Raw genomic sequence first — 22,577 nt, 5'->3', positions numbered from 1 at the left:
AAATTTTATATTAATTCATATCACGATGATCTTCGTTCAAATAACATTGATTTTCAGATAATTTTTTAACTGGTAAGAAACTTACTTTGGATGAGATTTAAGGTTCCAGAAATCTGTTGATGGAACCCTGCGTATTAAAACGAAGTATACTTTTATTGAAATTCTATCAAGAGCACTAAGTACATTACAGTATATATATACTATAATGTACTCAGTGCTCTTGATAGAATTTCAATAAAATATATATATAAGTATAATATAAAATATATATATGTATTTACGACACAAATAATGTATCCGAAAATGATTACACTCGAAAGTAATGAACGATATGTCTTAATGAGAACAACGATTTCATCTGGCGAATAACTCTATGAAAATTTGAACAGTTTAAAGATTAACTGGCATCTGCATCTTAATTATTTACGTGCTTAAAGGTTCTAAATCAGCGTTAATGTGAACAGGAAGGTCGAAGTTGAGGTGCACGATCATGTTTTAATATTCTCCCAACGTTTCCCTTTCGAATCGCTTCGGGAAACCAGTCTATATTTTATCCGCCGTTAATAACGATATCCGCAGCCGAGACTAATTTCTATTTATATCCAATCGCCGAGCCAAGGAAGAAATAGAGAGATCAATTTCACGCTCAACTAAATCGCATGCCACTGCGTGTATCGGATATCGAGGAATCCTTGAACGTGTGCCGTTCATTGTGCCAGAATAAATGGGAGCCGCGTCTGTACCAGCTTGATTAAGATCGCGGGGAATGCGGGTTCTCAGGATCAAAAGGATCATTAAATACCGAGTCTTAATTTATCGGCCGGCTCTACTCCAATTCCTTTTCCGAGCACAAATCATACGAAAGGTTCCGCGGTGAGCGCGCTAACTGAATCACAGCGGTATAGTACATAAACATTGCCATTAAGGAGTGTCGATGCAAACGCATTACGCACTAACGCGTGTTAAATCCTTGTCGATTAACAAGATACTGTCATATAAAATATATCTCTTAGACAATATCGTTAGAATACTTTCTTTCAACGTCAGAGAAATGCTGTTCGACCTGTTTGAGAGCGTGTAACGAGCTTACGCATTATGCGAATATTTTACAACGTGTTCGATTTGATTGTGCGAATTTTTTGCTGTATTTATAGCCTGCATTATATTTAGAGCTATTGTAGTTTGTTGAAATTTTATTCAGCGCGTCGAGCGTTGATGAAAATATGAAAACATGTATTAGACGAGATGAAGATTTTATAGTCTGCAAACTTAAAATATATTGCTGTCTATTATTGTTAAGGATACTGGACTTTTATTTCTTGTTCCATGTAATAATAGATGTTAACTTATTTTACCTCACTTTGTAAGGGACCACATCTCGTATTTTTATTTCAGAGCTCTATTTTTATTATGGTGTTAAAGCAAAATGCTATTCGTCGGAGTAAATTTTACAGAACAGCTGAATTATTGCATAAACGTTAACAGCGGTCAATGAAAATCAATAAATGTTGCATTATCGGTGATGGCTATATCGTACGCCGTTTTAAGGGACAGAAAATTGAATGTTACGTTTTCAATGCAAACTGTGTTATCACGGTGATAAGGAAGACAGATAATTATTGTGTACAAAATTGAAAATATGTATTTCTTTTTATATTAAATTGTTGCATAAGAAATGTTGGATTTTCTTTGCGAATAACAGGAAATTCAAATGATATCTCCACCTAGTCAAAGTGGCATAAATGCTATTTTTATAAAATCTTTTCAAATCGTTAGAAGAGCGAACATAAGTCTAGAAAATAAATAATTTGTTGCAGAACTTCATAATTTAATCCTTCCCATTTATGCTGAATTCTTAGCGACTGCTGGATGCAACATTTGCAATTTTTCATGCGTGTCAACGTCAGCAATGTTTTTAGAGGATGCAGTCATTATTCCGCAGCATGTGAAGTTTTCAGGACGAAATTTCGCAAACCAACACAACGCTGTCCCCTCGTTCACGATATTTTCGCGAACCGTTTTGTTTGCATTGCATATGGCTTTGAAATACTATTAACGAGTTTGTATTCACGGAAAAATAACACAAATACTTTACGGTATCAAAAAATCCAAAAATAAACAACAGATTTTTCAATTGAACTGAAAATAAATATCTATGTATATCACGTGCATACAATTTACGAACAAAGGGGGAATGAAACTGAAAAATTCATTCATCGCAGTCTCCGATGTTCAAACATGAAACCGTAGAAATCGATGATATAAATTGGAAGTACGATTGCTACCCACAACGCTTTTTCTAAATAAACATACAGATTGCAGTCTAGGCGACCATCCTATCATTTATTCCGACTCAGTCTACGTGAAAATGATAACGTTATCAATAGACCGCGGATTTTATGCAATTATGACAAAAATGAATAAAAGATACATGGAATGATAAAGTCATTGAAAGAAGTTGAAAGCTTATCCACCCTAGCAAGCTTAAGGGTGGATAAAAAAATGTCCTCAGAATTTTCAACAATATTTTTGTTCTAACAATATCTTTTTACAAATGTATTATTTAACGGTATTATATAAATAAATATACCGCGAACAGAGAGAATAATATTTATAGCACCTTTTCTTACATGGAAATAAAGTGACCCTTTCTTCAGCAGACCTTAAACCTTCTAATACCTTAAGCGACCCAACGTCAAGAAAAGAAACAAGGTTCTTTTTCACTTTAGCTTGGTGCAATCGAGGTAGACAGTTTTTATTTTGCATATAGATCCGCACTATAGTTATCAATTATTAATTTTTTTTTTTTATCAATAATTCCTATAAACGACTGTATTACACGACTCAGATTTGAGTTTCAAGCAGTCAGCAGGAAGAATCAGCCTAACAATTACCAAAGCCTGATCCTAGTCCGTCTATTCATCGCGGTTGTCTGTCAACGGGCAAAAAGTATTTCCTGTTTTTGTACAAGAAACGCGTAGACAGAGAGACGAGCCACAGCACGCGAAGTAGACGACAAAAATACGTTATGGTTTCGGTCGTCATCCGGTCCCGCCGCGGTATATTTTCGTCGTACGTTCATTGAGAAAAGCTTTAATGGACGAGTACGCGAGACCTCTGGCCACACCGAGCATTATATTTACCGTGGGACGCTGTATAATATCCAGCATCGTTTAAGTGTGCAGCCTGCAGCCCATCAAACGTGTCCTGCAGCGACAGTGATCGCCCGATCTGTGCTGCACCGAGATTTCCGCGGCCTCTTTCAGTTGGGACCGGATCGAACCGACACGACGCGACGCGCGACGACCGCTGTTGCACGTGCAAATAAAATTTACGGCTCGCAGATTTCGACGCTCTTTGCTGTCCGGCTTTACGACCGTGATCACCGCATCCTATATTTTCGAGTTTGCTCGACAAATAACGCACTGCGCGTCTCCAGGAATTTTGATATTTTTCTGTTCGACGAACGTGCTTAAAAATCGGCCAGTGCAATCGGCAGAGCTTGGAAGTTCAAGGATGTCGCACGGTTTAGTGACAGTATAGTGAAGATATCCTACATGTTGATCCTAACAGTCCTTTCGATCCTTTAGTATCTTAAATGATCATAATGAGCCCTGGGACAATTTAATTGACCAGCTGAAAGAGATCAAATTTTCTTCTTACTTGAAAAGTATGTGAAAATAGTCTATGAAGTTTTAATGAGAAATTCCAAATCAAACATTTATCTTTATAACTACTCATACTATTGAAGTGGAAAATACTTTCTTTTGATAAGAAATAGAATCGGAAAATTAAACGTTGAATTAAAGAGGGATTCTATTATCCTCAACAGATACTCACATATTTTTAACAATTATTATCGTCATCTTTATAACCACTCATACCCTTGAAGTGGAAAATACTTTCTTCTGATAAGAAATAGAATCGGAAAATTAAACATTGAATTAAAGAGGGATTCTATTATCCTCGACAGTTACTCACATATTTTTAACAATTATTATCGTCATCTTTTGAAATTTGAAGTATTGAAAATGATGTATGTGATACATCATGTGATGTACAATCTACTAAATCTGGATGTTACTTCTCTTAAATCAAAATAAACTTAGACACTTCAATTATCAATATTACTGGATCGTTCGGAAAATTGTTTTCGTTTCATTTCGTTTCGTAAGAATCTTAAAAAAGTACTCAATTCGATATTTTGCCAATAGAAAACAGGACTTCTACGAGCATCAGATTTCGAAGCTACCAAAAAAAATGTCAGAAAGATTTTTGTTACTATAAACATTAAAAAGTCATACTCTTTTTCCTGGTGAAAGAACGAAACAACTTTCCGTACGACCAAAGATAAACATTAAAGTAAAACAATAAATATAGTATAAATATATATAATACATAAAACATACAACAAATATACATTTTCATTCTCGTATTAGTATCTGTGCAGTGTCCAATAAACTTTTCAGAATAGCACAAGTAGCATGGTTCGATTTCGAAGAAGTCATTCCGCCTCGAAGGGTATTCGAATTTCGAGAAGGATCTCTGTATTTCAAGCTCTGGGGTAGAGAAACGGTGAGCAATTTGTCAGTAGCGACCTCTCTCTACCCGAACTGGTAGTACAACGATCGTGTGTTTATACTTTGCGTGAAGTGAGTGATCGTGAACCAGACGGTTAGCGGAGGTGGAGCAAGACGAATGTACGATGCGGTTAGGTATATGATTTACACGCGCCCTCGGTGGCTTTAAGTACTTCCTCCAAGATCTCGGCTGGTGATCCTGCCGGTGTTTAATCTCCTTCAGGACAGATCCTTCTCGTCATCTCCCGCGGCACTTTGACCGCGCACGACTTTTTATCTTTCCCCTTTCTGGAGAACGTTGCTTTCTATATTTACACGGGGTCACGAACCGCTTCCTTTGCTATCGCCCCACCGGGGTGTTAATGTTGTAAATCTACGAAACTTTTCTCTGTCATTTCTCCCCATCGTGCAATTGTCCGCGGCGAAACTTTCCATCCAGTCCTTTCGCTGCGCTTTCCTACCCTCTAATAGAACATAGTTGACCCGTAAATAATAAATACCATCTGTGAGATCGCTGCCAATTTACAATCATTTTTACCTCAATTTTTATTATGCGCGATTGTCAGGAAATGTACGTTTCTAAATGCATTTTCTGTTCTGAAGTCGAGTTGACTCGTTATAGTTGTCATATGCATAGTTATATTTATAATTATATATTATAATTATATTTATAATTAGATATTATAATTATATTTATAATTATATATTATAATTATATTTATAATTATATATTATAATTATATTATAATTATATATTAGCATATTATTTTAATATGCTATGCATAATTATAGGTTTAAAGTAAGTTTTACATTTTTACTGATATTCAAATAAAAATCGAGAAAAACTATATTTGTATATTTTTTAAAACTATTTTGTATATTTTTTATTATTTCTAATATAGAAATATACAAATATGACATTTCGTAAAAATTTTATTCAAATATCACTAAAAATGTAGAAGTCACTTTGAGTCTATAATTATTTACACAGTTGTAGTTGCGCATGCCAATATGAATGTTAATTATATTCTAGTCACAAGTTATTTATGGTATAATTAATTTTGAGCTGTGTGGTCGCTATTGATTTCGCAGTTAATGCGAACACGCCGAAATAAATAAACTTATAAATTAATTAAAACTCTTTCTTAGGTAAAGCATTGAATGAAATTATTGAAATCAACTTTATAAAGCAGTATTTAACTACAAACATATATGAAATTAATTATTTGTAAAATATTAAAATACTCATGGATTTAAACATAATATTTGTTAAACATACTACTATGATGCAAGAGTAACAGGAAGAATAATTGAACAAGTTCGTTGACTTTAATGCATAAATTAATTCGCCGAAAATTAGTTCGTATCTACCAGCGTAACCGCCAGCAACCCCATTGCCGGAAATTAAGGGCTAACCGAAACCTAAACTCAATATTCACGAGTCAGATTAGTATATAATTGAATTCGCCGTAGATTAGTTTCTGCTAATGTGCATTAAAATTTCTTCAGATTACATTTCGATTCGAATCAATTCTATGCTTCGCCATTTTGCTATCAAAAAAAAAGTTGTCAAAAAGCAAAGTACGAATTTGACAAAATTTGAATTCTTTACTTCTTTTGCAATCAAAATTTAGTAATATGATACTGTATTTCTTAATTTAGAATGCACGTATGACCAATATTGACTAAACTCCTTTCATCACTTTTAAAAAATAAGTTGAATAATTTACCTAGCTAAAAACTCTCACATACGAATGTATATTCTAGATATAGCGATGTACTGGACCATAGTCTTTTCTATGGCATTAAACGTCATAAAAAAGGAACAGGCAGCACGCTGGAACAAGGTGGAATTAAGTGGCAGGAAAACAGGAAATTAATTGCGATTCGTGCACCACCCATTCTTTCTTTCTCGTGTGATGCTTTCGCGCGCGATCCCCGTTTAATTGTACGGCTAGTAATTACTCGCGCGCATTTCAGTTACTTAAACTACCCGTGGCGTGGTTCAGCTTGATGGTTTTATTTCTATGAAAACGCATGTTAAATTGATATTTTTCCCGCGTTTGTTCGTTGCACGAAGCATTTGTTTAAGCGCGTCCGAATAGTAACCGAAAACCATTCGAACGCATTAAGCCTTGAAAACGGAGAACTCTATGAGAATTTATCGAATTTTCGCATTAAAACCTTTGAAACTAATTCATTTTCCAAATTATGTTCGATGTAGAGTTTTGTAAATTATAATTAATCTGTTTTGGAAACTTGTAAAACTTTTTAAGTTAATGATAGTTTCCCTAATGTTGCTAATGAAGTCTTTAAATGAATCGATCCTGTACACACAAAATGGCCGCTCCACGGTCGAACAGTGAATTTCAATAACGCCATAATACCATAAATAACACGCAGAACAAATTGAACGAACAATAGAGACCATGACCATCGCGTGCAAACGCATCGACGCCTCGACGGCAGCAATGGAACGTTATAACGCGGCACTGATTGTTACGAATTTGCTCTATTGTTTACGAGCCGTTTCGAAATATCGCGGATCAAAGAGCACAAATATCAATGTTAAGTACGTGAACGTTCGGTGAACCGACGTATGAAATAATTCCGCGAACTCCCTGTTGGTGCAATAACATTAAATCCTTCAATAATAGCGAGGCGAAGCATTTGCTGACTTTAAATGCCTTGACTAAGCCTAGAGTAGAGAAACAACCTCAGGCCTATCAAAGATAAAAGGCAATATATTAGCTCAATCATAAGCACGAAGTGACGAAAAGAACTTAAAAAGTATAATGAAGAAAATATATCAATTTCATTTTACAAATTTATTACGTTTAATTTATACTTCAAATTTATTTTAGCAATCTAAACTAATAAGAACCTGCTTTTAACCCTTAAATGCATATTGTTGCCAATTGTCTACATTCCAGTTCCACTTAATTTTATTCAAAAACCTGAGTATCTGCGTTTCCGAACACACGTTGATAACAATAGACAATAGACCATGTGTGAAAGAAAAGACTTGACATTACTTTTGGCGAGTAAGTTCTATGTTTTTTGACATTTGAATGTGGTGGGTGATAACCTTCAATGTGTTACTTGGAGAGATATTTTCGTTCTTCGAGTTTCCTATAAAGGAGTGATTTATCTAATTGAAAAAGAAAATTACTTCTCATCTGTTGTCACGTAAGCTATGAATGTTTGATGTTGCATTTGAAAATTTTATTTTATTTATTTATTTTATATATTTATTAATATATTTATATTATATATTTACTTTATATATTTATTTATTTTCAAAATGAATACTCAATATTATTACCTAGATTTTTTTATTTATTTTTTACGTAACCTACGACTCCATTCCTATAAAAAACGATGTTTTAGAATTCAAAACAAAAAATCATGCATTTAAGGGTTAAAAGCAGAGATCCAGTTTTGCAAGAGAATAGTGAGTTTCATTAATTTCCAATATACTGTAACATCCATTGTACCGATACACGTGTATCAATTATTCCAGCACGTGTGCCCTCCATTGTCCTAATACGAGCTTAATCCTGCTTCTAATTTGCTGCGAATAACGCCATAACATGATAAGGATACCATACGGTTTACGATTACACCATGGTTTATGATCAATATTAACTCTGTAACATTATACCTATACCTGCACAATCACATTTACATTACACTGCGTAAGGATACGCGGACCTTAAATATCGCTGTTAATGAATAATGAAACACGTTTGCACCTGCTAATGGATAATAGCGATTACCTGTATAAAGTGATCCGATGAAATGGCAGAACCTGTCAGTAGTAACGATAATTAAAGGTGTGAATTAAGAACGTATTTCTAAACGTATTTCCGTTTAGAGTGTAATTATTCTTTAGGGTATTAGGATTTAATTATGCTCTTCAAGGTATAATAATTCCTGTTGGCACAACTATTTCAAAAAAGTTCTAAGTTTTTATTTAATACAACATAGGTATTCAAAATTCTACACATCAGTGATCCTCGACTGCCAGAGTTATAGCTAAATATGAAATTCATTTCACAGAAACAATCTTGCCTTTCCTATTCTTACATTTTTAACATTAAAAATACTGTGACGGTCAAAATGACCAGTGGCACATTTTTTAGTGCAAAATTATTGAAGTTATGAAGATCACGTCTTAGGTCGAGCATATATTATAGTCAAAATGTCGAGGAGTTTAAATAAATTAAGTTTTGTATGAATAAGTTTTATATGTATAAATTCTTCAAATGAAGTTTTATTCGCGTAATGATTCGAATAAATTCTTCGAAAACAATTTTATTCGAATATCATTTCAATTAATTTCTGCGAATACAATTTTATCCGAATAGCACTTCAAATAAATTCTTCGAACAAAATTTTATATTCGAATAATACATCAACTATATTCTTCAAATAATATTTCGAATAAATTCTACGAATAAAATTTGATTCATTACTCGAACAAACTATGCCCAACTCTGATTCAGATTCCACGATCCATACTTTCGCATCTCTAACTCGATTTCCTCGATCCTAAATGTCAAAAAAAATCATTTCTGATTCGAAAGATGCGAGATTGTACGTAACGTGACCACCGAAAAGATTCACGCGAGAAACGCAACAGGTATTCGAAGGCAATTTACCGGTCCGCTTGAGGTCCTCAAAGGGTTTCGCGCTCGATTAGATGATAAACGGTCTGCGTGGGTCAGCATCATCAAATTTTCCATCGAGGAACGCGCGTACAGTATCCCCGTATACGTTGTCAGCGGCGATCAACCGGTTCGTACAACCGCATTGTCGTGCCGTGCGACTGGCTATCAGCTCCTCGGCTTATCAGCGCTAGCGTGGCCGGCTATCGATCCGCTTCAAGCTGCCAGAGTCGTGTACTGATTTCACGCTCGTCGCACTCTCGCCCATTGTCGCGGGCCAAAACTGTGCGCGCGAAATTTCGTTCGTCGTCGCATCGCGACTCGGTCCCAGCGTTTTAAGCGACGTGCGCTTGGCCAGGCCCCCGGTTCTTTGCTCGCTCCAGAGATTCATTTTGCCGGAATTAGGCCACGGTTTCCGAGCACGACGTGCTGTTGACTTCACTTTCCATTCAACGGTGGCTGTCGTCTACTACCTCTCAAACGCACGTGAGTCGCCAGCAGATCCTTTCGTAATCTCGCGATCATCGCTCGAATAAAAGAGCCTTAACCCTTTACGGGCCGAGATCTTTTACCGAGCACCTACAGTTCGGTCTCACACTCGTTCGCCGCGAACTATGATAGCGGTAATAATGCCGGTTTATTACTTGTTTTATCGTGGAAAGTGTAGTACATATGGTACGAGATTCACGCTTGCAGACAATTGCCGGAGGTACATAACGACGTATTATGAATGACTCAGTGTGGCTCGAATTGTGATATTTGTTCAGGCTGGGACTACGATGTGACTATTTTACGTTGTTTTGCGAAAGTAACGAGGCCAGAGGAATAGTGAATAATTTTGCAGAAATTTATTTTTATGACATGCAATTCAGATCTACTTGGAGATCGAGTTAGAGCTTGCACAAACTCGTGCCAGTCCACTTTCAGAATTTTTAAAAATTTGATTATCTAGAAGAGCAACTTTAATTTAGGACAATATGATACTATTGTTTGTTATTCGCTGCACTATCAGAACTAAATTCCTCTTCAGATAAAGCGATACAGGAATCTATGTATTTCATGAAATGTCATGTTTGTTTACGCTCAAATACGGGATTACACCCCTGTCGCGTTCATATAAACTTTTTATTATTGTTTTTAGCGCCAAATCCATCACGATAACAAGTGCAAATAATCAATCGTTCGCAGACGATACCTCATTGCTTGTTTGCAAAAAGTTAAATTTTTGTCAAGGTGTCTCGATAGAATGAGGAATCAAATGTTTATTTAAATCAAGCAAGCTTCGGTTTACCAATTCATCGGGAAATAAATATTTATGAATAATTGTAGACATATGTTTATGCTTTTAATGGGAATTTTAAATTCCATTTGGTATTTCTGTTTGAAAAGTGTATCGTTCGGAGGACTTATCATCGAAATCGATGCCGTGTTCCATTGATAACGACGCAGCGCATCAGAGGGAACATAATCGGTCATCGGAAAATTAAAATTGCATGTTCACGCACCGATCGCGACATGATTTTAATCCGAGCTTGCGGTCAAAGGGCTCAAAGCGAAAACTTCCGTCCGAGATCTGTGGGAAACATCCATGGATCATCCGTCAAATATTTATCCACCCACGAACTTTATCAGTGACCGCCAGTAAATGACGCATTGTCCATGATAACGATTATCAACGGCACATTCACTTGTGTCATAACAAAACGACTATGGCGTATTATAATACGTGCGAGTTATCACGTAGAATAAACGTTCATTAGTCTTGAGAAATAATAGTCTAATTTGAATGCGTTGTTACTATCTGTCATCAGATAACAGCTTTTTCAGAAAAATATAGAGAAATTGTTTGCAACTTCAATAATTTTTCAAAAAAAAAAAAGAAAACAATCCTATATTTACTGATATACAAAGATTTTAGAAAGTATATATCGATTTTTTTATTTAGCAATTTACTTTCGGCGTTAGAATTTTATAATTTTGATATCTTATATTACAACAAGCGCATACGTCATAGAAAAAAAGACATCCGAAGAAATTAAGCTCAAAGGCATAAGAGTAAAAACATCACCCTTTAAACCGAAAACAGATAGAACATTGTATCAAATTTTTGCACGAAGTTGTAGAAATCGAAAGATCAACAATTTTTCAGTCATACATATCGCAGATGAAGAATAGATTTTTAATGTAAAGAACTGTAATAGATTATATGTAATAAGCATTTGAATTTTAATTGATGTTTAGTAGAAATTTAGTCTGGGATACATTTTTTATAGAAATTTAAATTACAGTAGATTTTTAATAAAAATTTAAATTACACTATATTCCAAATAGAAATATAATATTAAACCCTGAACTATACAGTCTGATGCCAGCACGACATCAGCTTTCTGCCCAAGATCAGAACAAAAGCATCAAATTGCAAGATATCACTCTAATGGTAGAACAAAAATAACATCGTGTTTCAATATTGTCCTTTCACATCACACAACAATGTCAGGTCGCAAGGCATTCCATTTGCAACAGATTTGTTCTTAGAACAAGATAGTAACATCGGATTGCAAACTAGCTTGTCCTATATTAGAACAACAACATCATGTTGCGAGTTTCTCTTCTCGAGTTAAAACAACAGTAGGTTGCGAAACATCTCGTTGAATGATAGTACAACATCCAGTTGGAAGATGTTTCGATTAAAACGAGAATAGTGGATTATACAGGATGTTCCACAATTATTTTAACAGCCGAAAATGAGGTATAGCTGAGGTCATTTGAAGTAACTTTTTCCTTTGCGAAAATGCAATCTGCGGCTTTGTTTAAGAGTTATTAACGGAAAACACTGGCCAATGAGAGGTGACGGCGCGAAGTTCGAGAGCCCGCAGCACGAGGCTTTGACAGAGGGACGGACTCGAGCCGCGTTCGAAGTATTGAACAAATCACGAAGCGAGAACTTTCCGGATCTTTTTTTACTACGTAACAACAAGGTTATATTCAAGGTTATGTCAAGGTTATATTCAAGGTTATGTCAAGGTTATATTCAAGGTTATGTCAAGGTTATTGATCATATTCTTCATATTTTTCTAACAAACATATCCCTTACGTCCTTTAACACGATTATTATTTATTAAATTAGCTTTGCGAATCATTCGTTGAACTGTGTTCGGACACGGGATTATTTAAATTAAAATATCATTTACGTACTTTGTTAATCTTCACTGTACACCTTGCTTAAAAATTTCATATGTTGACCTCGACATAACCTTGGTATAACCTCGACAAAACCTTGACATAACCTTGATATGTCAAGGTTGTATTCAAGGTTATGTCAAGGTTTTGTCAAGGTTATGTCAAGGTTTTGTCAAGGTTATGTCAAGGTTATATTCAAGGTTATGTCAAGGTTATGTCAAGGTTATTGATAATATTTTTCATATTTTTCTAACAAACATATCCCTTACGTCCTTTAACACGATTATTATTTATTAAATTAGCTTTGCGAATCATTCGTTGAGCTGTGTTCGGACACGGGATTATTTAAATTAAAATATCATTTACGTACTTTGTTAATCTTCACTGTACACCTTGCTTAAAAATTTCATATCTTGACCTTGACATAACCTTGAATACAACTTTGACATATCAAGGTTATGTCAAGGTTATGCCCAAGGTGTCATGCACACTAGAAAACTAAAACAGCCGTCACGGTTAAATGACTTACTATTTCGGGTCCGAAAAATGAGTAAATATTCTTCAGACGTTCCTCAGATGTGTCTTAGAGATTTCCTGATTCGAAGAACCTGATTTTGTCCTCACTTTTTGACTAAGATATGTAAAAAATATGTATGTGAATTCTTATTGTTTTTATTTTAAAAAGTAACATAGCTCATACAACAATAATCGATCAGATATTTCACAGTCGCTTATTAAATTCTGACGATCAGACTGCGGATTTCATGAAATGCTAACAAAAATGAGTAGATGACAATTAAAACAGTAACGATATTAAAAGAACTTAAAATTATCTGTACATTATTTTAACAAACGATGCAATTATTGCTACTATTGAAGATTTTTATTTTATATTAAAAATCTCCACTCTACTCATAATCAATTTTAAAAAATATATATATGTACAACAGAGTTAGTTAAAAAACTTTCAAATCATCAAGGAATCGCGCGCAACAATCCAAAAACCAATAACACCGATTAGATTTCAGAAACGGAAAACCTTCTCAATTTTATCGCCACACTCAGGCAAATTGATAACCACGCATTACGTCACGAGTTATGTCACCTAATGGCGGAATAACGCAGTCGGGTCCCGAGATAACGTGTCTAATGTACGAAATAATGCCATCGGGTGACAAGAACCTGGTCCAATGTCAAAGCAGCAACGCCAAGTCCCGAGATACGCGTTGTTTGTACGTTAGAACAACAGCATCGGCTTGCAAGGCAGCTCCCGCAAGGGAATAAATTCGCTAAACCGTTCTTAATCTCCGCACGAGCATCTTTTGCTTGATCAGAGATCCAAGGTTGCGGCCGGTTACATCAACCTTTGTGCGCAACGAGCCGCAAGTTTCCATTTCGCGAACACTTCGATTCGAAGAAGTAATCCTCGCTCGTGAGACGAATACCGGTCCCGCGGAGCAACGGAATCCCGAGATGTCAGGATACGTTTATCTCGGAGCTGCGGTCGTAGCTATAAGAGCATCGATCGGACGATAAAAGCTGCGAAAAGTTTCTTTCTTTGGCTCGTTTATGATGCAGCTGTGCTAATAGCCTAGTTTCCGTCATTTAACCCTTCGCAGACGAATGTCGACATAGTGACGACATCGGGACTGCGTTTCTTATTCCAGAAATTGCAAACGTAGAATTTCATTGTGTAGCGAATGAACATTTAAGTTATATGTTTGTTACAACGATCATCTACAAGTTGTTATCTAATCCCGTTAATGGATGTTTTCGTAAGTGAACAATTTTACTATTAGTTCGTACATCCTTGAATACTATTCTGGCAACTTTTCATAGTTATAGCTTTTTTTTAAAGTTTAAGATTTCGTGAAAGATACGTCAAACAACCAATGAAGGAACAAACATTTCTAGTGGATAAACAATAATATTCCAATGAATGATATTGTACAAACAAAATCATAGTTTTATTGCACGCATCTTAAAATACAAATTATAGATTTCAAAACGCGTGGGACGTTGTTAAGAGAAAAAAATTAATATTAAGGTCTAATTTTCTGAGGAAAATATTTTTAGTATTTTAAAAAATGTTCCTGCGCCGAGAGTTTCTCAGAGATGAATAATAACTAGACCGTGAATTTTACGCATTCATTAAACAAAAGTCATTAGAAAAAATAGCAAAACGTGAACTCATTAGCGAAATTTAATAACATTGAAATACATTTTTATTTCATTTCCGTTTTTCACGGTTCAGTTAAAAAGTTTTTATTCAGCACAAAAATCCGCGGTATAATAATAATTATTACGTCCGGGTTCGGGAATGTAATAAACTGAAAAACGCACGCATATAAACTCTCCCATATATTGTATTTCTACAGCTCGCTGTCATCGACGCTCCCATAATTTATCGCAACGTAAACGTGCCCTAAGGGACAAAGGTACCACACCGTTTCCCCAGTTGCAGCATATCATTACTGGCGCGGCGTCTCGTTTTAAAATCTGTCGACGTCGCTGCAAGGATAAACACCGGCTGTCGAATGTACGCAGACTTATTTATTACAAATCATACGATACAGCACAGCGGCGGCGCGGCGCCTCGTTAAAAATCTAAGGGAAGACCGCGTCGCGACGGAGAAAGGAGGAAACGGTGTCTCGTTACGTGTCCCTACGACCTCCAGCCGAAGAAATGTCCCTCCGCGGAGATTGCGCGATGAATTCTAATCGGCTCCGTTAGCCACTTTTCGTAAATGTATCACGTACAACCAGCAGTTTTCGGGCCAAGGATCGGAAAGGGTTTCGGAGATGGTGAAATAACGAGTTAAGGTTCCCCGGCCTCTCTGCCGCGAGCGTCCGGGACGGAGAAAGTGGCTCTTTTTCGTTGATTGCGAGCAACGCAGTGGTCTTTAATCAGGAGTAAGTACGGGCAGGTTTAATGACTGTAATCACGCAATTACGTAATCAAAATAATTTTCGTAATAAAGAGGCGGCATTAATGGAACACCTTTACTGTGCGGTGTTATTACAATATGGCGGCTCGAGTTCGGAGAAAAAAACGTAATTTGGAGAACCAGTAGAATCTTGATTATTCGAAGGTTGATTAATCAGAAAATTATTCTAGAAATATTTATAATGTATAACGCATAATTTCATCATGTACATAATCTAGTTTTCTGACGAAAATATTCTCAACTTGTTTTGAATGTAACAAATGATAATAGTAAGTCCTTGAACAATTTAATTAACCAGCTGGAAAAATCAAATTTTCGTCTTACATGAAAAATACTATGTTGTGAAAATATGTCTACGAAGTTTCAATGAGAGGTTCAAAATCAAACCTTTATCACTAATAACTATCTATATTCTTGAAGTGGAAAATATTTTCTTTTGATAAGATAGAGAATCAGAAATTTAAACACGGATTTAGCAAAGGACTACTGAACAGTTACTCACATATTTTGAACAGTTTCTATCGTCGTCTACTGAAGTTTGAAGTATTGAAAATTATATTGGAAGCAAATGGAATCGTTACGACGATTTCGAACATGATCTATTAAATCTGGATGTTACACACTTCTTTCAAATCAAAATAAAATTCGAGTCTTCAATCGAATGAATTAGAAATTTTTTCTTATATCTCAAAATGTAATCTACACATGGCAAAATTGTTAAGAAGACGAGTGAAATAAGTTATGAAGTTACTAAAAATTAACATAACTCTTAAATTATTTTAAAATTTTATTTTATTATTATTATTATTATTAATTTTATTTTATTATTTTATTTTATTATTTTAAAATAAATTTGGTCAGCAAACAACACGCACGTTAGTAAACAATAACACTCCTCGTTTCTCGCAATGAGTAAAATGCGATTTACGCCACTATGATTCTAATCCACTCGACTGTTGCGAATAAAAATGCGATTTAGAATAAACGGAAACCATTTGGCGCGGCCGAGCGTAATCTAATAGAGATCGCAACTACGGGGGGCAGCTCGGTCGACGAGGAGTCAGCACGAGACAATTAAAGTTCGCGGCGACGACACGCGGTTCGGTGGACGTGTTACCGTCAGACCAGAAATCCGGCATACGAAATTAGCCTCGGCTCGGGACGCGCCGTGGAAATTGTGCTTAAATCTCGGCGTAAAAGCGCCGCGAGAGGCCCCGTGACACGGTCCGCGTTCCTCCTCGCCTCGTCACTCTCATTCCTGATCTTTCTTTTCGTCAATTATAAGCGACCGGGCTGGAATTCTTCGAAACTAATTAGTTTCCCGCGCGCCCGCCTGCTCGTGAACCGGCCCGCAACCCGGCCCGCAACCCGGCCCACAACCCGGCCCGCAACCCGGCCCGCAACCCGGCCCACAACCCGGCCCGCAACCCGGCCCGCAATACGGCCCGCACTCGGCCCGCGCAGCTTCCTTCAGTTCTTTAGCGCTTTATTAGAAGCGAGAACCGCGGAAGATTTCGTCGGGGAGTAATTGACGACGATAGCGATACACACGAGGGAAGCAGAGAAATCACGCGAGCCGCTGCGCTGGCGAGATCCGCAGGATCCGAGGCGGATCGTCGCGGGTTTAACGAACGCCTAATGAAATTACTCTGTTCCGAGAATTTCCGCGATGCCGGCAACGATTCGCGGTTCTGTAATAATTGATCGTAACACTTTACCTAACAGAGCTTGTACTATAGTTTAATGTGTCCCGAGTTCACTTTGACGGACACGTGCCGCGTGAACTTCGTTGTTTAAGGGAAACGTAAAGTTCAACGTTCCGTGAAAAATCGTATTACCCTGTTGCGTTTTCTTGTATTATCGCTATAAGATTAATTATTTTGAAAGATAGCGTAACGGGTTTTATTCTGTAGTAAAGTACCTTGTAAAATTTAATATTGCATTTATAGCCACAATTTTGTAGCCGTTGTTTAGGGAACTAATTCTTTTAACGTCCGAAAAACTACGAATCATTCGGTTCAATTTTTTAAAAGATATTCTGCTCTAAATGCATTTATACATTTATGACAAATATGAATAGAACAAATGCAAACAACATTTCTACAATTTGAAAATATTATTGTGTCACTGTCAACACATTAGAATGATCGAGAAAAGAAATAAATGTCTATGTAGTTTCTACATTTTGTAGTTCATGAGAACAATTTTTATTTTGCATAAATAATAGCCACACACACACACAATATCGTGAGTCACTGTATGTTGAACTAGGGACGAATTGTAATAGTCACGTTTCTTTTCGTTTATGTAATATACTGCTTGAAAATAATGCTGTTCTCATAGAGACTTATTAAAATACTAAACAGTTACCATATAATTATAAACTCTATAGCAAGGAAATTACTATGTACCTCGTGTATGCTTTGAGTTTCGTGTTAAAGTGTGATAAAATAGCGAAGTTTGCGCTGTTCATTACGGATAATGTTTCATAATTAATAAACTTTTATCTACGATAACCAGAGAATACTGAAGCTATGCAAATTATCTGCGTGCATCAGCTAAATTCAAAGATAATAGTCTAGCTCCTTTCTAAGTTAGGATCTATTATTTTAAGGTTGGTATGTTTAGTAATTTGTTTAGTGAGTCATTTCTTACTTGTGTTGTTTCAGATAATACAAAACGATTAGATAATCTAACTACCGAACTGTTCAGCGAATAGCTTTTCAATATGAATGTACGTCAACCGCAAATATGACACGAGCTTCGATGGCCGACTGACGTCGCAACGCTTTTTGTTTCAGAATTGTGAAAATGCTATCTTGACTGATTGAATCTGTCACACTGACGGAAAATGGCTTTGACCGTCGCCCCCTCGACCCGCGTTTTCAATGGAAACGGTAAGTTAATAACTGTCGTACCAATCAGAAATACCGTGCATGTTGTGCCTCTATAATCCAATAATTTTAATAATCCAAATGGTTCTTGTTTCGTCGTGTTTTTTCCACGGAATTTTCCAAGCTTTAATTAAATCTTTCCAACTCTCTCGTTCGTTAAATTTAATTGAATACGTTCGTTCATCTTTTCATGCATTATTTCGCTTTCTTTACATTATTGCACCATGTACTTTTAAACATTGTTAGTCTTCGTCATTTGCATCACCATTTTATCAATTCCGACAAAAGCATATGGTTACTATAAATACTGCTTCGTAGATTTTTTAATAATCTTAGCTTTATGAATTGTTTTACAAATACTTTGGCACATTATTAATTCTCGTAATATTCTTCACTATTTTATTTTACTTAATTTTGACTAAAATATATTGTTACTGTAAATAATCACTGGTTCCTGTAGATTTTAGAATAATCTGAACTCTGTTAATTTGTTTAAACTCTAATTGGTATCACAATCGTTCTCATTTACTCTTTCCGTAATCTATGGAACGATAATACTATATTATTACCTCACCTTTGACCTATTCTAACCAAGATTATATTACTCACCTCCTCGAACTTAATTAAATAACCTGATTGCATGGTACTGCGTTTAAAAATAGCGAACTATCATGAATCAACACCGACAATTTTTTGCGCCATTTTCTTCCGTTGATTATTTACCGAGGTGTATCTAAATCAATCACTTTTAGTCATCGGTAACCAATGAGTGGCCTCCATTTCAGTAATAAAAGTACCATTAGCCAATGGACAAATATTGAAGCGGCCGGTAGTCTTTGAACCAGATAAAAAAGGATTCCAAGCAAACACCGCCGAGTGCAGTCCGTTCTAAATTAAAATTTCATGGAAAACCGTGGAACCGCTTTCGCGGCTATCTCGGTGACGCATCGGCGTGCATTGTGACCCTCTATAATTCGTTTCGATCCATAATTACCCAAAGAAATTGCCAGTTGAACACAAGAACAAAAGTATCTTTAATCATAAGACAGCATTGTCGGAGCGATTCGCTGCATGATCTTGCGACGAGAGTTCATTAAGTCATTGCCACACAGATCGCGATAGCGTGGAGGTCATGTACGACAGTGTTGTTCAAGCTTCACTTGTGAGCAGTTCCTCACCCGCTATACAATGCTGACTTGTCAGAGGAACAATAGATTCTGACTTCAATGTTAAATATTCAAAGAACGCTTATCGATTTTGAAATGTTTCTTATCGTGTTATTTATTTTTAAAATGAAAGCACGTTTCGCTTGATAACCATAAAATATTCTTTTCGTTGCGGTTCGTATACTATTCGCTGGGAAAGTCTTTTCTATGCCTGAGCTATATCAGGAAGGAACTTTATAACCTTCTTGCACATGTTACTCTCAAAAGATGTTGCATTGGAGGAGAGAGGTTGTGCGATTTGCAAAGCGGATTCCCAAGTCCGAAATATATTATTAAATGACTGAAAGATAAATTGTCGGTATACGATTAAAAAGGTTATTACTATTGAAAAATGCATAAAAATATTCTTAGCTGTGAATTGGTGTATTCACTCCTATAACGAAATAACATATTCCATTTTTATATTAATGACTATATCTTTACCTTGTATTTAGAAAAAACACGAAATTATTTAGAATTATTATTCTTTTTATAATTGTTTACTTTGATTTGATATTGTACACTGTAGTACAATTTAAACAAATATAAACAAAAAGATAAAATTTGCAAACGTTACATGCTCGGACAGTTTTACCATCGTTTAAATTTAGTTAATTATGAGGGCTGGAGGGGATCTAAAGCGAGGCCCAGCAAAATTGAACAACACTGTACCATATGACACGTAAACGGGATCCCCACGCTGCCCCGGCTAACGAACTTTGCCAGATTATTATTACCGAGCCTCTGGATGGTCGCCAATGGTTACAACATATTTCGGTTTACGCTGCACGCCGGTCGTTACCCTCGAACAATCAACCGCTCGAGATGAACCACAATCGATCCAACCCTCCAAAGATAGATCCTTTCTTCTCGACGATCCGTGATGATCGACGAAAGACAAGCCCCTTTGCAGGTCTTCTGCGATTGTTTGCTCCGATTTGAATTCTAAATAATACGATTGCAAACGTGTCTTCTGTAGATACGATGTTTCGTTAAAAATTTTAAAAATTGTTCGACGGTTCATTGAAATTTCTCACAGTTGAATATCTCAAAAAAGATCCTTCGAGCGTTACAGATAAATTCAAATGTTTCATCCTGTGTATCATTTTATATTCTACAAACGTATCTACGGTTGCAAGCTGCCACGCAATTCCATTAACCCTCTAACCGCGAGCGAGTTTTATTTGATATGCATGTACGTCCCGAAGAACTAGATTAAAAAGCATGTAAAAAGAGAAACAAAAATTAAAAAAAAAAGAATTTCTATCGATATCGTGTTACATTTTCAGGAAATATGACGCCAGTATTGAACAAGAAATAGTAAAAAAGAATTAGTAAAAAAATAGTAAAAAATAGTAAAAAATAGTAAAAAATAGTAAAAAAATAGTAAAAAGAAATAGTAACAAAAATTAGAATAATATTTTGTCCGCTAAATTTTACAAGACATTTAGAATGCTGATTCCACGTTGTCCGCGGCTGGAGGGTTAATTGGTCTCTAAACGTGCGAATATGAATAAAGATCCACAGTTCAATAATTACTGGAACGTAACAAATTCTCTGAATGGATGCTAACATTTTCAGTACAGTCATACCTTTTACAAATTAATACAATAACTGTAGTTACTCGAGTTTTATGTTACAACAAGTATGCCTCTATTTCTACCAGTAACAGAATGACATAAAATTTCCAGACATTACAAAATAATTTTGAACTCAATTTCTATTCAACTCGATTACTAATTAATTTTCAGATTAGTTAAATAGATTTAATAAATTAATATTCGTAACAGTTACAACTGAAATAGGGACCTAATTACGTCGTCATTAGAGCAAGTTTATCTAGCGTTTCGCATATTTTTATCTGCCGTGAATACGTAAAAACGATGAATTAGTGGCGATGTATTGCATGTAATTAGTTCGTTATTAATCGTGGCTCTCGCGATTCCGCCGTTATTAATTCTGCCGTTTGTTACGCACAGTGGGGACGCAGGCCTACGTTTCCGGCTCCACGGGATCCAAATGCCTTTGTTGTCCATACGGGTACCACATCGACCTGGATTTCGTGCGATACTGCGAGGCGGTTGCAGCAGGAAGTGCCGACGACAGGTCTAGCGTCGAGAGACGGAAGAAAAGGGAACGTCGAAGGCAATGCCAGTCGATGGAAGTTCTCTTGGGCCTGGTAATTGATCGCACGATTCCATAATTAAATCGTTCTAGCCGAGTGGTTGTAGCTGGTTCGAGAGCGTTCGTTTTCGTACCAGGCATTAATGAAGTTATGTCCCGTTTCCAATCTCATTATAAAATCACTGGTTCGTTACTTCCCCGCCAGATTAAATATTATCTTCGCGAAAACGCCCCCGGCGAACCTTTAATGATCTTCATTTAATCACCTTGCATATTTATTTTTCGAGAATAGAAGTCCTACGACACACTTACAATATCACTTATAAAAGATTTTTTAAGCGTCAATCAGGCTCGAACAATTTCATTATTTGTAATTAATTTGTTTATTGCTCCAATTGGAATTAGTTTCAAGGAAATGATTTGTTGTATTTTTAAAATATTCAGTGACACTCTTCAATTTTTATATTTGTAATAATCGGCATTTATTATTATCCTTGAGATCACTTATCCTAAGGTGAAACATGTTTTATTTTTTGTTTTACAATTAGAAGCAATTGGTATCATTTTTTTATAATTGTACATTATCAAACATGTCGAAACATGTTAAATAGTTCTTGGTTCACGACTGTGTGCTTTTATTAATGATGTAAGGAATGTAAAAGAATAGGTTATCAATTACTTCATCATTTTCTATAAAAACACGCATGCATGCATCACATGGAAAGATTAATATTCACGGGATGAAATATTAGTGATAATTACAAAGCAGATCTTTATGGTAAAAATTTCACTGCAATTTAATACAATTTTAAATGCTCCCACAGCGAAAATTAATTTTTCCTCGATTCCATTAAATTCTTCTATAAAAATGTGAACGAAGTACCTACGTAAGTGTCGATAATCTGATAATAATAAATGCTTCGACAAAATTTTAATCGTACGTAGATTACGGATTTTATCCATTTATGATAAAAAA

The 22,577-nt window shown here is 35.8% G+C and overlaps 2 protein-coding genes across 5 annotated transcripts in view; one reads left to right on the top strand and one right to left on the bottom strand.

Moving 5' to 3' along the window:
• LOC143259047 (tRNA (guanine(6)-N(2))-methyltransferase THUMP3) overlaps window positions 1–22,577 on the bottom strand; it is a 100,499-nt gene that overhangs the window by 38,077 nt on the left and 39,845 nt on the right. The window lies entirely within an intron of this gene.
• Window positions 1–22,577, top strand: part of Kank (KN motif and ankyrin repeat domain-containing protein 2 kank) — an 85,453-nt gene that overhangs the window by 28,450 nt on the left and 34,426 nt on the right. For 3 of the 4 annotated variants that reach the window (XM_076519838.1, XM_076519839.1, XM_076519840.1), the window contains exons 2-3: window positions 18,180–18,275; window positions 21,457–21,656. In XM_076519838.1, coding sequence (XP_076375953.1) covers window positions 18,230–18,275; window positions 21,457–21,656 — 246 coding nt within the window. In that variant the 5' untranslated portion in view covers window positions 18,180–18,229. Of the gene's footprint in view, window positions 1–9,717; window positions 9,737–18,179; window positions 18,276–21,456; window positions 21,657–22,577 lie in introns of those variants that run through there. The other variant, XM_076519841.1, reaches the window with a different exon arrangement.

This window comes from Megalopta genalis, chromosome 3 (assembly GCF_051020955.1).
Source record: "Megalopta genalis isolate 19385.01 chromosome 3, iyMegGena1_principal, whole genome shotgun sequence".
Lineage (NCBI taxonomy): Eukaryota > Metazoa > Arthropoda > Insecta > Hymenoptera > Halictidae > Megalopta > Megalopta genalis.
This window is presented reverse-complemented; position numbering and strand designations above follow the sequence as displayed.